This window comes from Ochotona curzoniae, unplaced genomic scaffold, assembly GCF_017591425.1.
Source record: "Ochotona curzoniae isolate NIBS_2020 unplaced genomic scaffold, NIBS_Ocur_1.0 contig_3622, whole genome shotgun sequence".
NCBI classification, from domain to species: Eukaryota; Metazoa; Chordata; class Mammalia; order Lagomorpha; family Ochotonidae; genus Ochotona; species Ochotona curzoniae.
In genome coordinates this window covers 2437813-2453787 of record NW_024465926.1, presented here as the reverse complement: position 1 = coordinate 2453787, position 15975 = coordinate 2437813, and the positions used below count along the sequence as shown (strand labels likewise).

At 55.7% G+C, this 15975-nt stretch overlaps 1 protein-coding gene across 1 annotated transcript; it reads left to right on the top strand.

Annotated features, from left to right (window-relative positions):
• The first annotated feature begins 115 nt into the window (after positions 1-115).
• Positions 116-15790, top strand: DNAAF1 (dynein axonemal assembly factor 1). The gene is made up of 12 exons (XM_040982157.1): positions 116-227; positions 2703-2841; positions 3992-4083; positions 6155-6376; positions 6481-6647; positions 8628-8749; positions 9777-9943; positions 12257-12523; positions 13027-13145; positions 13941-13994; positions 14768-15098; positions 15693-15790. The coding sequence occupies exons 1-12, from the start codon at positions 116-118 to the stop codon at positions 15788-15790; spliced, it is 1890 nt and encodes a 629-aa protein (XP_040838091.1).
• The last annotated feature ends 185 nt before the right edge of the window (positions 15791-15975 follow it).

Here is a 15975-nt window from a genome sequence, read left to right as displayed (position 1 = left end):
GCAGGCCGGTGTGGTCTGCCGGGAACGAAAGCCGGGCGTCTGAGAAAGGGACCGGGGATCGGCCGGCCGTAACGACCCCGCGGAATACGGAGTGTTCCGTGTCAGAAGAACAAACATGCACCCCGAGGCCTCGGAGCCAGCGGCCGACGGGACAGCGGAGCCGGACTGCGTGCAGGAGGAATCCGCGGGTGACCACAGGGACAGGAGCGTTGCGGGCCGCAAGGAAGGTGCCGACCGTCGCCCCAGGGAGGGCGAGGGGGGTGGTGGGCCGCTGTGACTGGGCGCTGCAGCCTCCTCCCACACCCTGCTACCTACCTGCACAGCCAGCAATCAGCAGCACTCAGCATCCGCTAGTATGGGGTGCCGAGCACCTGCAGCCGCTGTTGAGGAAACCAAGGCTTAAATAGGCTGTAACACTTGCTCCACACGACACTTGCTCCACAGGGCAGGGTCCCAGGCTCGCAGGTGACTCCAGAGCCCAGCCTCTTGTCCGACACGCAGTTCTTCCCACTCTCAACTTGATGTCTTGAAGGATCCCAGTATTGCTCTCAACGTGTGAGATGGAAGGTGTCTTTCCCCTTGAGCCTGCAGGACATACGGGTCCCACCAACAGGTGGTACAGACCGAGGGGTCGGTGGTATTGGGGGTCAGTGCCTGTCCTCTTAGCAAAGTTTCCAGGATTAGGTTTCAAAGACAGACTTGCCCACTAGGCTCTAAGCGAAATCTTTTAATGACTAGTTGAAGAAGCCACTTTGCATTTTAAAATTTATTTATTTATTTATTTATTTATTTTACTTGAAAGAATTGCAGGGCGAGAGGGAGGGAAAGAGATCTTCCATTTACTGATGCACTCCCCAGATGGCCACAGCAGCCAGAGGTGGGCCCAGCTGAGCTTCCTGGTCTCCTATGTGGGTTTCCCAGATGGCAAGCAGAGAGAGGGCTGGGAGGTGGAGCAGCCGGGACACAAACCAGCGCTCATATGGGATGCCGGCACCACAGGCAAAGGATGAACCCCATGTTTTTGTTCTTATTTAAAAAGTAGAGAGACAGGGCTCGACACAGAGGCCTAGCGGCTTAACTCCTTGCTTTGAATACACCAGGATCCCATATGGCTGCCAGTTCTAATCCTGGCGGCTCCTCTTCCCATCCAGCTCCCTGCTTGTGACCTGGGAACCAGCGCCCATACAGGATCCTGGCGCATTCAAGGTGAGGACTTTAACTGCTAGGCTATCACGCCAGGCCCGAATAAATAAATCTTTAAAAAAGAAAGAACAGAGAGATCTTCCATCCAGATGCCTACAACAATCGCTTCTCGGCCTTTTGGCTAAGACCAAATGCCTAGAAGAATTGGGATCAGGCCAGCCAGAAGCCAGGAACTCAGTGCAGTCTCCCACATGGCACATACCCCGGTGCCTTGAGGGTGTACACCGGCGGGGCGCACCAATCAGAAGTGGGGTCAAGACTCAAGCTCAACTATCCCAAGCCACGTCTTAGCTGTTGTGTTGAACGCTGGACCGTGGCTGAGCCCAGTCAGCAACCCACCTAGAGCCCTGGCTGTGCAGGCCAGCCACTGCCTGGTGAGCAGTGCTGCTCGGTGGAGAGCCCAGGCTGGGTTCCCCCTGCAGCAGCCCTGCCAGGCGGCTTTCCGACTGTCAGCGTGGGCAGCTTCGGCATGCAGCCTTTGTGTCTCTGTCTGCGCAGGCTTGTGCAGTGGTCACATCTGACATGAGATGGACCTCTACTGGATATAGTCCTCGTTAATGTGACCAATCAACTGTGTATACCTGGTGTTTGTTTGTTTGTTTCTTCTATAATCATTCACTAGACATTGCACGCAGTGGGAAAACAGGGAATGCAAAATCCCAGTGCGGAGCCTTTAGTCGGCTTCAACAGACCACACACGAGGCAGCAGCTGACAGCCCACAGCACCAGGCTTGAGTGGGCTTAAAAAAAAATAACGCATCTTTCTCTCTGACTTCCCTTATCTGTAAATCTGATCTGCCTTTCCAGTAAAAATACATAAATCTTAAAAAAAAAAAAAACAAAGGTGGGGAGCTGGTACAGTGGTTCAGTAGCTAAATCACCTTGCAAGTGCCAGGATCCCGTATGGGCGCTGGTTCTAGTCCCAGCTGCTGCACTTCTCACACAGTCCCCTGCCTGTGGCATGGGAAAGCAGTGGAGGACGGTCCAAAGCCTTTGGACCCTGCACCTACATGGGAAGCCTGGAAGAAGCTCCTGGCTCCTGGTTTTGGATTGGCTCAGCTCTGCCCATTGCAGCCATTTTAGGGAGTGAACCACTGGATGGAAGATCTTTCTGTCTTTCTGTAAATATAATTTGCTTTTCAAAAAAAAAATCTTTAAAATAAAAACTCCATGCACTTAAATGTGCTCCTTTCTTTCTTACCAAAGACATTTCCTTTATTCTATGTGTTTTCACATGTTTCCTTTTAAGAAAATTTATTTACAAACTAAAGAACAGAAAACATAACAAATGCCTGTACACTAAGAACTGAAAAGTGTGTCCCCATCGTGCTCTCGGCTGCAGGGCAGCTTTGGAGAGGAGCTCTCTGGGTGGGACATTCTGTGGCTTTGCCCACGCTCTCCGCCTGGCTGAACATCGGAGCAGCACCGGTGTGCAGCGTGCTGAAGGCAGACACGTGTGAATCTGATCTCCCTAGACCCTGATGTCTTTTGTCTTACAGACATTGGTGATGCTAAGGAAGCCTGCGTCGCTCCTCTTGACTCTTCCTACCAAAACCAGCTGAAGCAGGGCGGCGACAGCAGGCCGGACGGCCACTTAGCACCCCCACGGGATGATGACAGGGAAGATCGGGGCCCCAGGTGCGTGGACGTGCTGCGCGAAGGATGGACTCGGCCTCTCCTACGAGCTCGTGGAGGTGGGATTGTCTGCCCAGTGTCTGAGATGTGTGGAGTGGAGGAGCCAGGATGGTGCAGCCCTCGGGACGCTCCCTCATTAAACTTTCATGGCTGGCCTGAAGAAAGCAAGCTCTCTTCCTGACACTGCTAATGGTATTTTTATTTGAACACATATGGCAATTTTTCAGACTGCTGAAGGAGACAGTATCGGATGAGGCCCTGAAAGTGGAACAACAACAAGGAGAACTTAACATTAGTACAGAGGGTTAGAGCCCCATCAGGGTTGCCTGCATCGCTTCTCGGAGTGCGTGGCTCAAGTCCCAGCACCTCCCCTTCCAGTCCAGCGCTCCACTGATAGCGCCCTGACCCCTGCAGTGTGTGGGCCCCTGCTCCCCACAAGCGAGGTCTGGAGGAGGGTCCAGGCTCCTGGTCCAGTCTGGCTTGGCCCTGGAAATTGTATGCATTCAGGGACTGAACCAGAGATAGCTACTCTGTGTGTGTGTGTGTGTGTGTATGTGTGTGTGTGTGCGTGTGTGTGTGTGTGTGCGTGTGTTTGCCTTTCAAGTAAATAAGGCACATCCAGGGGAATTTACAAAAGATTGTAGAGAGATGGACTGACAAATTTGGTCCAAAAAGTGTTTAAATCCACACACAGTTTCATCATAGCACACCTTTTCCAAGCATTTTGGGGCTGCTCTCACAGGAATATGGTAAGAAAATTGGGGAAGGATGAAATAGATAGATAGATAGATAGATAGATGAATGAATTTAAAGATTTATTTACTTAATTTGAAAGGCAGATTTACAGAGAGAGAGAGAGATCTTCCATCCACTGGTTCACCCCCCAAATGCCGCAATGGCCAGAACTGAGCCAACCTGAAGCTGGGAGCCTGGGCTCCTCCAGGTCTCCATGTGAGTGCAGGGGTCCAAGGCCTTGGGCCATTCTGCACTGATTTCCCAGGCCACAAGCCGGGAGCCGGATGGAAGTGGAGCCTCCAGGACACAAATCAGTGTCCACACGGGATGCCAGTGCCACAGGGCTGGGAATTAGCCTGCTGTGTCACTGTGCTGACCCCTGAAATACATTTCTCACTGACGTTTTCCACTTTGACAGAATGACTAAACGTTTCCTGCAGAAACTCTGCAAGCAACACAAGCTTTACGTCACCCCAGCGCTGAATGACACGCTGTATTTGCACTTTAAAGGTGAGCACTGGCAGGGCAGCTGCCTCCAGCGGGAGCGGGCTGCCGGGCGAACGCAGCGTCATCCGCCCTGCGCCCCTGCGCCCCAGCTCGTGTTGTTAAGCAGACGATACGAGATTCATGGAAAAGGAATCGTGTTTATCCTGAGGAAAGGTCTTGCCTGACAGTATGGATATATGAATACCAAAGCAGCACACTGATATGCTTTTATTTATGTTTTCTAAGGACATAGAATTTTTCTTTAATTAAAAAAATATTACCTTCATTGTATTCCAGAGATAGAGAGATCTAGACCCCACCCAAGTCCCAGTACAAGCACAGGGACCCAGGTCCTGGAGCCATTGCCTGGTGCCTCCCAGGGCACACGCCAGCAGGAACCTGGATCAGATGCAGAGTGCCAGGGGCTCATCCACCTAGGCATCCAGGAGAGGGTGTAGATGTCCCAAGTGGTGATTTTAATGTCCCACATGCCTGTCCTGATTTAGAATTGCTCACAACAGGGTCTGGTTTGTAAGAGCTTGGGGTGGGTAGGAATGGGATATGTTGTGAAGGCCCACTGTTATGGAGAACAAGTGAAGAAGGTCTCAGGATTCTCAGACTGGAGCGGGGTAAACAGGCACCCCCTGGAGCTCCAGATTGGCATCTCAAGCTCAGGTTCACGGGCAGGGCCATTCCTGGCAGTGGTATTGAGGAGCTGAGGTTGGGGCAGTTACTTCTCCTGCCATTTGTTGATGCATAAAATCATTCGCTGCTTATTTTCCAAGAGCCCCCTCTGTCTGGCCTTGAATCCAGAGCTAGAAAGGAGGGGTAGGGTCAGGATGGCTTTGGGTGAGTTCCGAGGGGTGTGGGGTGGTCTCCCAGGGTTGCATTGGGCCTCCCACAGCACAAGTGGCTGGCGGAACAGTAACAGGGCCGTGCTGGGTGCCTCCACTCCACTTGAAACACCCCCTGAAGTTTCCAGCCAGCAGCCTGCACGTGGGCAGTGGCGATAGCAGGGCAGGCTGGGGCACAGCACATGACAGGAGGGAAGAGGAATCCACATGTTAGACTAAGGAGGATGATTCAAAAAGCCAGGAGGGCTGCAGGGAGAGGTCCTGTGTCACCTGTCACTGCATGAATATCTATCTCCCTGAGGGCCCACACCCCAGCGCCAGGCCTCAGAGTCCTCACTGGCCATGACCCAGGAGAGTCACTGGGTCGTCCTGCAATGCAAGTTATCCAGAACAGGGAGACCCAGGGAGGGAGCCTCGTACCCAGGAGGGAGCCTGGTACCTGGGACAGGGAGACCCAGGGAGGGAGCCTCGTACCCAGGAGGGAGCCTGGCACCCGGGACAGGGAGACCCAGGAGGGAGCCTTGGTCCCTGCCAGCGGCCCGTCACCCCTGCTGCTGTGTTGTTGTCTGATCCCAGGGTGGGTCCCCATCCTACTGCACCTGAAACACTAGTGAGCACAAAATGAGTGCCCGACCTAGGGTCCCTCCCAGAGAAATCCAGGAAAAGGAGAGAAGGCCCGCTGGGAGGGGACCTTGTCGTAGGCAGGACAACAATGACAGCAAGGGGACAGAGCCGTCAGATGTCACTGGCTGCAGAGATGGACAGAGCCGGGGCTCCAGTCTCCTGAAGACGGTGTCTAGACCTGACTCACCATCTGCTTCACAGAAAACAGTCCGAGCAAAGACACGTGCCCAGGGAGTGGCCGCTTGGTGCCATCCGGGAACACATGTGGCTTGCGTCACACTTGTGGTCATCTTTAAGGAAAAAAGCAGGGCAGGAAGGAAGGCAACATGGGAAATTCTTATGTTGTAAGCATTCTTATTTAAAAGGATTTGAAAGAAAACCTCAAAAAAATCTTACCTGTGCTGCAGCTATAATTAAATGTAACTGAGACCACATGATAGGTGTACAGCAAGTTTGGAAAAGACAAAGGTATCAAGAACAATGAAGACAGATTCATTGTCTTGGTGACAGAATCCCAATGAGTAAGGCTGCCCATCATGGCTCTTGCTGTTGAGAAGCCAGGGTCCAGGGAGGCTGTGACCCCAAGGCCTGAGAGACCCCCACCCCACCCTTGCCAGGCTTCGATCGCATCGAGAACCTGGAGGAGTACACGGGCCTGCGCTGTCTCTGGCTCGAGTGCAACGGGATCCAGAAAATCGAGAACCTGGAGGCCCAGACGGAACTGCGCTGCCTCTTCCTGCAAGTGAACTTGCTGCACAGAATTGAGAACCTGGAGCCCCTGCAGAAGCTGGACGCCCTGAACCTCAGCAACAACTACATCAAGACCATCGAGAACCTCGGTGAGTGGCGGGGGACCAGCTCCCGCCCGTGGCGCACCGTCCCAGCAGAGGCCTGCGTGCTGACTGCCCGCTCCCTGCCGCCCTCTGCCGCCCTCTGCCTGCAGCCTGCCTGCCCGTCCTGAACACGCTACAGATGGCCCACAACCACCTGGAGACGGTGGAAGACATCGAGCACCTACAGGAGTGCCGGAAGCTCTGCGTCTTGGACCTGTCTCACAACAGGCTGAGCAACCCGGAGATCCTGCGCGTGCTGGAGCGCATGCCCGATCTGGTACGTCGCCGCTGAGTCTCGGGGTGTCTGCTTGTCTGCACAGTCAGGCCACTGCCACAACAAGGAAGATGCCAGAATGAGCGCACTTAACACCCAGTCTACCCAATCTACATGCAGCAATCTCTTTAATTAATCTATTTAAATATATATATATATATATTTATTTCAGTTACAGAGAGGGCGACACAAACAGGTCTTCCCCTCTGCTGGTTCCATCACCAGACAGCCCGGCCAGGCCAAAGCCAGGAGCCAGGAACCTGATGTGTGTCTTCCGTCCACATGGCAGGGGTCCAAACACTTGGGCCACCCACTGTGGGCGTTGCCAGGCCAGCAGCAACCAGCTAGATCAGAAGTAGAGCAGGAACTGGCTGCTGAAGGGGGTGCGGCGGCCCCTCTCCCATCTAAAGACACGTTTGGGCGACTGGGTTATTCAAACTCAAGGCGTCTACAGATGTTGCATTGGGATTGCTTTGTTTTAAGGCAGTGCCCTCTTCCTGTTGTCCACCACCTTCCTGTGACAGGGAGATGGGGTCCCATACCACACACCGGGCTGCCTGGACTCCTCCCACTTGCCTGACCTTCACTGTGCCGCAGCTGGGGGGCCGGGCACTTAACATGTGATCTCACGTTAAGGTGTTGCCTTATGTGAGGGGGCTGGTGGTGTTTGCCAGCCTGTCTCTTTTCTATGGGGCTCAGGTCAATGAGTGGGTTCAGGTGGGATCAGCTGACCCAGCGGAGGCTCCCGTGTGCCTGCCAGTCGTGCCAGCAGTACTGACAAGCCTGGGGACATGCGATGTTCCATAGCAGGCAGGCCACTCCTTCTCTGCTTGTGCTTATCAGCAGGCTTTGCCCACCCCCCACTGCTGCCTGCTACCGAGGACAGGAGGTGCTGGCCTCTGACCCAGTATTGATCATCTGTCAGGGAAATAAGTGGAGGCCCTGGTGGCACACGTGCGTGTTGGGATGTGCGTCAGAAAAGTGATCCAAGCGAGCACACAGTGCTGAGGGCATGGATGATTCAAGGGAAAATGGACTCAGGTGAAGGAGGGGCAGCAAGTGAACCGTGGTGGCCACGCTCTGCAGAGTGAGCGACGAGGAGGGACAAACACCTGTGCACAGTGATGCCATCGAGCTGGGCTCGCCGGCTGCTACCACCTCCTCCCCGTGTCTGCCCTCGGTCATTCTCTGTGCCGCACGCCTACTGAGTCCTGACATGGGTCATGTCACCTTCAGGCCCTCCCTTGACGCCTCTATAAAGACTCAGTCCCATTCTGGGGGCCGAGGCTCTCAGGGAGGTCACAGTCCAGCTCCATACAGCTGTTCTGCGAGGGTTTTCACATGCCTCATCCCAATGCGCGTTTTTCCTGGCCTGCCCATGCAGCGGGCGCTCCAGCCACCCCACTCCTGCAGCAAGGATGGCAAGAACATCGTGGGGCGTGGTGTGGGAAGGGTTCCGTACGTCTCTCTTTCCTGGCGATGAAATCCACTTCAGTGGACACGAAAAGCGTTCCCTTGCTTCTGGCAAACAGATGGTTCACCCGCACAGGACCCTAACCTTGCACTTCCTGTGGGATACTCAGGGCAGGAGGGCAGGTGACAGTGTGTAACAGGGAATGGTGGCTTGTAGGCATTGCTGACTCCTCATCACCCTGGTCCCCTGCAGGAGACAGGCATCCGTCCCTGGGAACCAAGAGCCTTAGCTCTCAGCAGGTCCTGGCTGGGAAGGGAGGGGAACAATCATTAGATCAAGTTTCATTTCAGGAACGGAGAAGGGGCAGCAAAGCAAGCGCGCTCACTGGCCCTGGTCAGGCAGCACAGTGCAAGGGCAACACCGACCACCTCCCCGTCTCTGATCCAGGCTATGGCATGCTTCTCCCCCAACTCCCCAGCACACGCCCAGATGAGACTTTTGCACCATACAAAGTGACTTAACCACATGGGTTTTTGCAGCCAGCTGACTGGGTTCTTGTTTGCACACAGCGAGTACTCAACTTGATGGGCAACCCCGTGATCAAGCACATTCCTAGCTACAGGAGGACTGTCACCGTGCGACTGAAACACCTAACGTACCTGGATGACAGACCCGTCTTTCCAAAGGACAGGTAGGAGGAGAGACGCCTTTTCCTGCCATCGTAGTGCTGAGTAGTTGAACCTGCTTCACAGCCTTTTTGGCGTTGCTGAGCTTTGGGCGTTTTTACGCCTGGCTAAGGATGCAGACTTTGTGGCTATAGAATTGCCCGTGACAGGAGCATGGACGGGTGTTTCCAGGCCTTTGACCCCGGGTATATGTTTCTGACCTCTGGCCAAGGACTCCCCGAGGTGGTCCAGAAGAAAGAATGTGGCCCGGGGCTTTGGGAACACTCCTGCTGAGCGTCACTGATGTCCCAGCCCATGCCAGGCTAACTGGTGCTCACTGTGGATCCCAGCCCCAGCCCCCAGATGGCACCTGGCCTGTGCCCACCTTGAGATCCAGGGCTCTGCGGTCATCTCGCTGACTGGAAGGCAGAAGTGGTGCGTTCTCCGAGGCTGCCCATGCCTGGGTAGCTTGCAGTCTTCCAGGACTCAGACTCGCTCCCCAGCAGGCAGTGAGTGGTGCTTCCTTTCTCTAGGCCTCGGGAGATAGATGGTTTACAAAAACTCTTCCCACATTCCGCAGCCTGCCTTTTTACTTTATTAATGGTATGTTTTGCATTATAGAAGCTTCAATGTTGATGGAATCTTGTTACTGGTTTGCCTCTTGTCAGCTGAGCTTGTGGTGCCGTAACTGAGAAAGCGCACCCAGCCCTTAGACAGGACACACTAAACTGTACCCCCGGGGGCCAGCGTCGTGGCAGTCGCATGCTACAGCGGGCTAACGCACCACTTGCGATGCCAGCATTGCATTTTGGAATGCCAGTGTTCTGAGCCAGCGCCCTGGTGATTCACCTGGGAAGGTGGCAGAAGATGGCACAACTTCTTGGGCCCCTGCACCCACATGGGAGAGCAGGATGGAATTCCTGGCTCCTGGCTTCAGTGTGGCCAGGCCCTGGCTGGCACCGCCATCCAGGGAGTGAAGCAGTTGGACGATCTCTCTGTCACTCTGTCTTCCAGATAAATCCATCTCAACCCTCTCTTCTGTGCTTCTGACAGAGCTTGTGCCGAGGCCTGGGCCAGGGGAGGGTACGCGGCCGAGAAGGAGGAGAGGCAGCGGTGGGAGAGCAGGGAGCAGAAGAAGATCACGGACAGCATCGAGGCCTTGGCCATGATCAAGCGGCGCGCCGAGGAGAGAAGGAGACAGAAAGAGAGCCAGGAGAGGGGTAGGCGCTGCGGACCTGCCCAGCCCCAAGGGACGCGGGTTCTCGGGTCTTGGAGGGTCACGGGCAGGCACGCCCCTTGCCATGAGCATGCTGTGAGGCCAGAGGGCGGCAGTGGTGGAGGGGAACAACCCCAGCGCAGATCCTGGAGCCTTACCCCAACTCCCATTTGGGGCAGGTCCTCCCATCAGGCCCAGCTCCCAGACCCGGGAAGTGGGTGCCATCAGCATATGACCCGAGAGGGTGCACGTCTGCCCCTGGCGAGCTTAGGAGTCATAGCCACAGCACCCCGAGGCCCCCTGGGCAGCTCAGGAGGGTCAGGGTCCCTGAGCTCTCCACAGATCCAGCTGCAGGCGACCTCACCCACCTAAGAGGCAGGCCCAGGCTGAAGGTGCAGCCTCACATGACTGCCCCCACTTCAGACGCTGATTCCAAGTCCCAGGTGGTTCCCACCCTTGGAATGCAGTAGCGTGCTGTGCTGGCTCACAGCAGGCATGGGGTTTGCGGTTGCTTGTGCTGGGAAAGGTGTGATAAAGGCTGCAGGTGAGCTGCAGTGAAGGTGCAGGGGCAGGCTGCGGCTTCCCCTTGCCCTGAGCCAGCCACCCGCCAGGCACCTGCGAGAGTCCCACCCTCCGGAAGCTCTGACCCCATGGCTCGGTGGTCTTTATGGAGACGTCCCCGCATGCACAGGAGAGACTGGCTTCATTTCCAGCCCCGTCCTCGGTCTGGAGACCGCAGTGGGTGGGACAGAAAGTCTCAGGTTTCTGAAAGTGGCTTAGTCTTCCTGGTAACCAGCCCCATGCGGGAACCCAGCAAGAAGCACCTCATCAGAACAAAAGCTGCCCCTGTCATCCTATGCCCCAAACCGGCGTCAGACATCAAATATTAGAAGTAAAGACCATCTGGCTGGGTGCCGTGGTGTGACATGCACCAACACCTCCATCTCCTGGGCAGCAGCTCCCGTCCCACTGCTCCACTTCCCATCCAGCCCCTGTCAAAAGCCTGGGAAAGCCAGAGGACCGCCCAAGTGGGAGAGCTGGAGGAAGCCCCCAGCTTCAACCCGTCTCTCTCCCTCTGCCTCAGTAGCTCTTTCAAGTACATCTTTAAAGCTAAATAAAAAGTAAAGAGTCTCATAGCATGCCTCGCTACTAGGATTTCAGGAGCTCTCAAGTGATTTTAGAAACTAGAGGTTTAAGTCCTCGCCTTGATCGTGACCAGGACCCCATATGAGCACTGGTTCTAATCCCAGCAGCTCCACTTCCCATCCAGCTCCCTGCTTGTGGCCTGGGAAAGCAGTCGAGGACGGCCCAAAGCCTTGGGACCCTGCACCCATGTGGGAGACCTGGAGGAAGCTCCTGGCTCCTGGCTGTGGATTGGAGCAGCTCTGGCTGTTGTGCTCACTTGGGGAATGAACCAGCAAGTAAAAAATCTTCCTCTCTGTCTCTGCTCCTCTCTGTCTATCTGACTTTCCAATAAAAATAAATCTTAGAAAAGAAAACATGTTTGCTATGAATGAAATCACAGAAAAGCCAAAGGTTACTTGGTATTTTTCTATCTCTTTTCTACAATGGCATACTGATATTACTTTCTGCCTACTGTTTCTTTTTAAAGATTTATTTACTTATTTATTTATTTATCAGCTGAGCTTGTAATGCCCTAAGAAAGTACACCCAGCCCCTAGACAGCCTTAGACAGACAGAGATCTGTTTTTCATCTACCTGCTCACTCCTCAAATGCCTGCACTGGCCAGACCAAGGCCCGGCTGTCGCCAGGAGCATGGAACTCCATCCACCTTCTGCATGGGTGGGAGGGGTCCGGGTACTTGGGCCACCACCTGCAGCCTTCCCCGGTGTGTTAACTGGATCGGCAGCAGTCAGCTGGGACTGGAACTGGCGCTCCAGTAGAGGATGCTGGTGTGTCTGGTGGCCTAGCTGTTTGCACCTGCACCTCTCTCCTCTCTTCGGTGTTCATTCTCTCTCTCTCTCTCTCTCTCTCTCTCTCTCTCACACACACACACACACACACACACACACACACACACACACACTGATTTTCTCCTGAGCCACTGGATTGGGGAGGCCGACCAGCAGGTCTTAAGCCTCAGATGCAGCACTTGCATCTTCTGACTTGCTCTCTTGACAACCTTGCCTGCCACATGGAGCAGCTGTCCTCCCTCCTTCCCACCTAGCACCCTGCGTGGGCTCCCAGGCAGTGCTGTGACGAGCCCCCTTGAGGCTCCAGGCTCTGCTCTCAGAAGCATAGATGTCCAGGTCGGCCAGGCATAGCCAGACTCACCTGAGTCTTTGCCTTATTCAGGGGAAACACCTCCACCCAGTGGTGGTGAGAGCAGGCGTGCCAGCGTGGAAGGTGCTGATGAGCCACCAGAGGATGGAGAAAAGCAGCGGAAGATGGAGCTGTTTGTTGAGGAAAGTTTTGAGGCCAAAGATGAGCTGTTCCCGGAGAAGGCCTACGAAGAAGAGGAGCTGCCGGCCCAGGCTGTCGGGAGCACGGACCATCAGGAGCCTGGGGAGGCCCTCCTGGCCGAAGTCCCCAGCCCGCCAGCCCTTGGGGCTGCCAGGGAAGGTAGGCATGCTGAGAGGCGCCCATATGGGCGGGGCTGCACGGGGGATACCGGGTCGCTTCTCACACGTGGGTCCTGTAGGTTGGCAGTGTCTGCAGCAGGGCTGCCCGGCAGGCATCCTGGAGGCATGTCTGGAGTGGAAGGAGACAGTTTGAGTGCCAAAAGTACAAAATCCACACACAATGGCTTTTCCCATGGGTTTTCTGAAGGCCCTTCCATCAGAAGGCCTGGGTTTCAAAAATTTCTTGAACCCAAGTAAATTTATCTCTGAAATGTGTTTTTAGAAAAAAGTGGGTTAAACTATAAATCTGGTCACCTCACCAGGGACTCAGTGCAAGAACTGTCATTGTGACATTTTGCAGCACCACTCCAAGCTGTTGCTCTGTGGCTTCTGCCCCCCACCGGACCTCCAGCCCCCTGAGGAGGGCCTGTCACTGCTCCTAGGACCCACTTTTCCCCTAGGGCTTGTCGTTTCAGCCACTGAGTCACTGGCATTGTTCCTTAGAAGCTGCTCCCGAGCCGGTGGCTGCTTTGAGTGCCCTGCTCACCGAAGCCGGCCGAGCTGGAACCGAAGACATGGCGACCACAGACATGAACGTGGAGGAGAGGCCGCTCTTGATCAGCGTACGTGCTCATGGCCAGCCTGGGGCACACAGCCTGCCCCCACCCACTTCCCCACTCAAGCTCACACTGTGGCTCAGAGTGCCCCATGTTTGACAATGTCACGGGACTCACCCAGAGCCAAGTTGGTCATGGCTGGCACCTTCAGGTGTGAAGGGAGGTCGGCTTGGTCTCCCCCTTCTGAGAGCTGACCATGTCTAGAATGTCCGTGCCGTTGCCAGCCTGTGCTGCACTGGTGTTCTGGGTGGAACCCATTACTGCTCATGTGGTCCCGCCAGTTACTCCAAGATGTCTAGGCTGCCGTCAGCCTAGCTTCGGAGGGGGCGGCTGGAGGGCAGAAAGGTGACATGCCTTGTCCAAAGCCACACAGCTGGGAACTGGCGTGCAGCCACTCCACATACCATGCTAGCTCCCCCACTTTTGTGCCAGTTGCTACAGAGGATGCCAAACAAAAGCCCACAGCACAATAACTGGAAAGTGGTACAAGTCTGGGGGAAGTGCCAGATGAGTTCGTGCCACACAGTGCTCAGACACTCCCACATTTGCCTGGGGTCCCTTTGTCTCTCCTGCACCCCGAGGAGGGCCTGGAGGTGCCCCAGCCACAGCACACCTCGGGCATTCTCCCTCTCTTGGCCCGATGGTGATGAGGGGGTGCCCAGGTGGCTTCTCCGGTAGCGGGCAGGGGCCGTCTGAGCGGGTCAGGCGATTGCTCACTGCTCTGCACTGGGCAAGGGAGCCTCCTCCGGTCCTCTCCGGGCCTGGGGTGCATGTGCTCCCTGTGACATGCTGCTCTTTTAGGACCTCCCCGACTTGGAAGACATCGATGGCACAAGAGAATCTGGGCAAGACCAGGTCAGGTTATTGGGGTGTGCGTCCCCCACAGCCCACCCAATCTCACTTTCATTCTCGTCATTCACAAAGCACATGGAAAATGGAATTGAAGGACGAGTTTGTTTTGGTGCCCAAAGCTTTGAAAGCTCTGGCGCCCAGTGTTTTCATAGAATGCATTTTCTATGAACTTGGCAAGATCCCTTAGGCGTCTCCTTCACCTGGCAGTAGCATGCTCCTTGGAGGAATGCAGGGCTGCCCGCCGACTTAGGCCCGATGGACGAGCAGCTGCTTGTTCCTGCTCATTTAGGGTTTCCCGTCCACCACTTGGGCTTTCTGGCTGAGCTGTAGCACTGTGCGTGCAGGTCCAGCCGGGGGCATGTTGTGCGTGGACGCCCCATCCCTGTGCACATCTCAGGAGTGTGTCCAGGTGGAATGGCCCAGGCAGGCGGCAAAGAGAAAGAGCAGGGGTGCCGGGAGCTAACAGGAACTCCTCTGCAATGCCCCCAGAGCCATGCCATGCCCAAGGGGAATGATGCCCAGGATGGCATTTCCACATCAGCCCTTAGTCCTCACTACAGTGAACAAAGCTGGGCTAAGGGATGTGCCAGCAGAGGCTGGGGCTCAGGGACACGGGAAGGACAGAGGATTGGGGCACAGGGCCCAAAGACCCAGAAGCTTGGAGAGATGCAGAGGGAGTGATCCCCTGGTCCCCCCTGAACATTGCCAGTGTTACCAAGTGTGACTGGAACTGTGGGAAGGGTGTGGTTCCAACACAGCTCTCCTGTTTCCAAAAGGAAATGTGCATCCCAAGGATCGAGGCTGTCTCCAACCTGAGCGATGACAGTGAGCCTGACCTGGACTGCCCGCCCCTCTCAGTGCTGGGACAGCCACCCACAGACACCCTCTCAAGCATATTTGCCATCTCCAAGGACATATCTGTGAAGGCCACGTTGCCTTTTGCAGACTTACTCACAGAGGAGGCCAAGAGGACCCCAGCTCATGACGCAGGGCCTCCCCAACCGCTGATAGAGGAGCTCAGTGACTCCGAGCTGCCACACAGCCCCCCGATGCCCCCCAACAGCAGCAAGGATGGGGACAGTGGCCTCCATGCAGTCTCTGCACCAGGTAATGCAGCCGCCGCTCCCACCTGGCTGGGACCCACTGCTGACCATCCGCTGGGCTCTGTACTCAGAGGGCCACTGGACAGATCACCTTCCCAGGTGGAGGGCTCCAAAGCCACCAGTGCATGTGTGTGTGAGCAGGCAAGCACTGTGTGCAGGCCCCTGCACGGGTCCCAGATCTCCTGGCTCAGCAGGTCTGGAAGCAGCATTTTCAGCCACCTCCTCCTTGTCCCTCAGCCAGTAGACCAAACTGTGAAGGAGGGAGGGGCCATGGATGTTGTGGCTGGCAAGGGGGAGCAAAGACAGGGTGCCAGCACAGGGCTGCTTTCTAGAGGGCTCCCTGAGGCTGGGATGACAGAGGTCTGATGTGCCATGTAGGGCCTGCATGCAGAGGCCTGACGTAGCAGGTGGGTGCTGGTACTGGAGGACATAGTGTGGACAAGCAGGCCAGGATGTGCCTGGGTCAGCAGCTGTTGCCGGGCAGTCCTGCAGACTGCTGGCCAGGTCTGGTGGGTATTGGTCCTGTGGTGGCAGCACCACAGCAGGTCCTAGACCTGCACGCAGGAATGCCCAGTGGCCTTCTTCTTGAACCCTCTAGGGAACCACATGGCTGGGTACGAGGCGCTGTCTGCAGTGGAGCCCAAGAAGCATGGGGCAGGGCCAGGCCACGAGGACATTGAATTTGGCCTGGACTGACTGTGGCATGGCCCGTCCAGGACTGAACAGGTGCAGCCTGCCTCCCTTGGCCCCCCTCCAGCTGCTGGGACCTCGGACCCCACCTGCGCCCCGGTCTCTTCACACCTCCTGCCCCCAGCCCTGGCAGAGGGGCACTGTGCAACTTGTACCCAAAACACTAGTTTCCCATATTTGTAGTATCAACT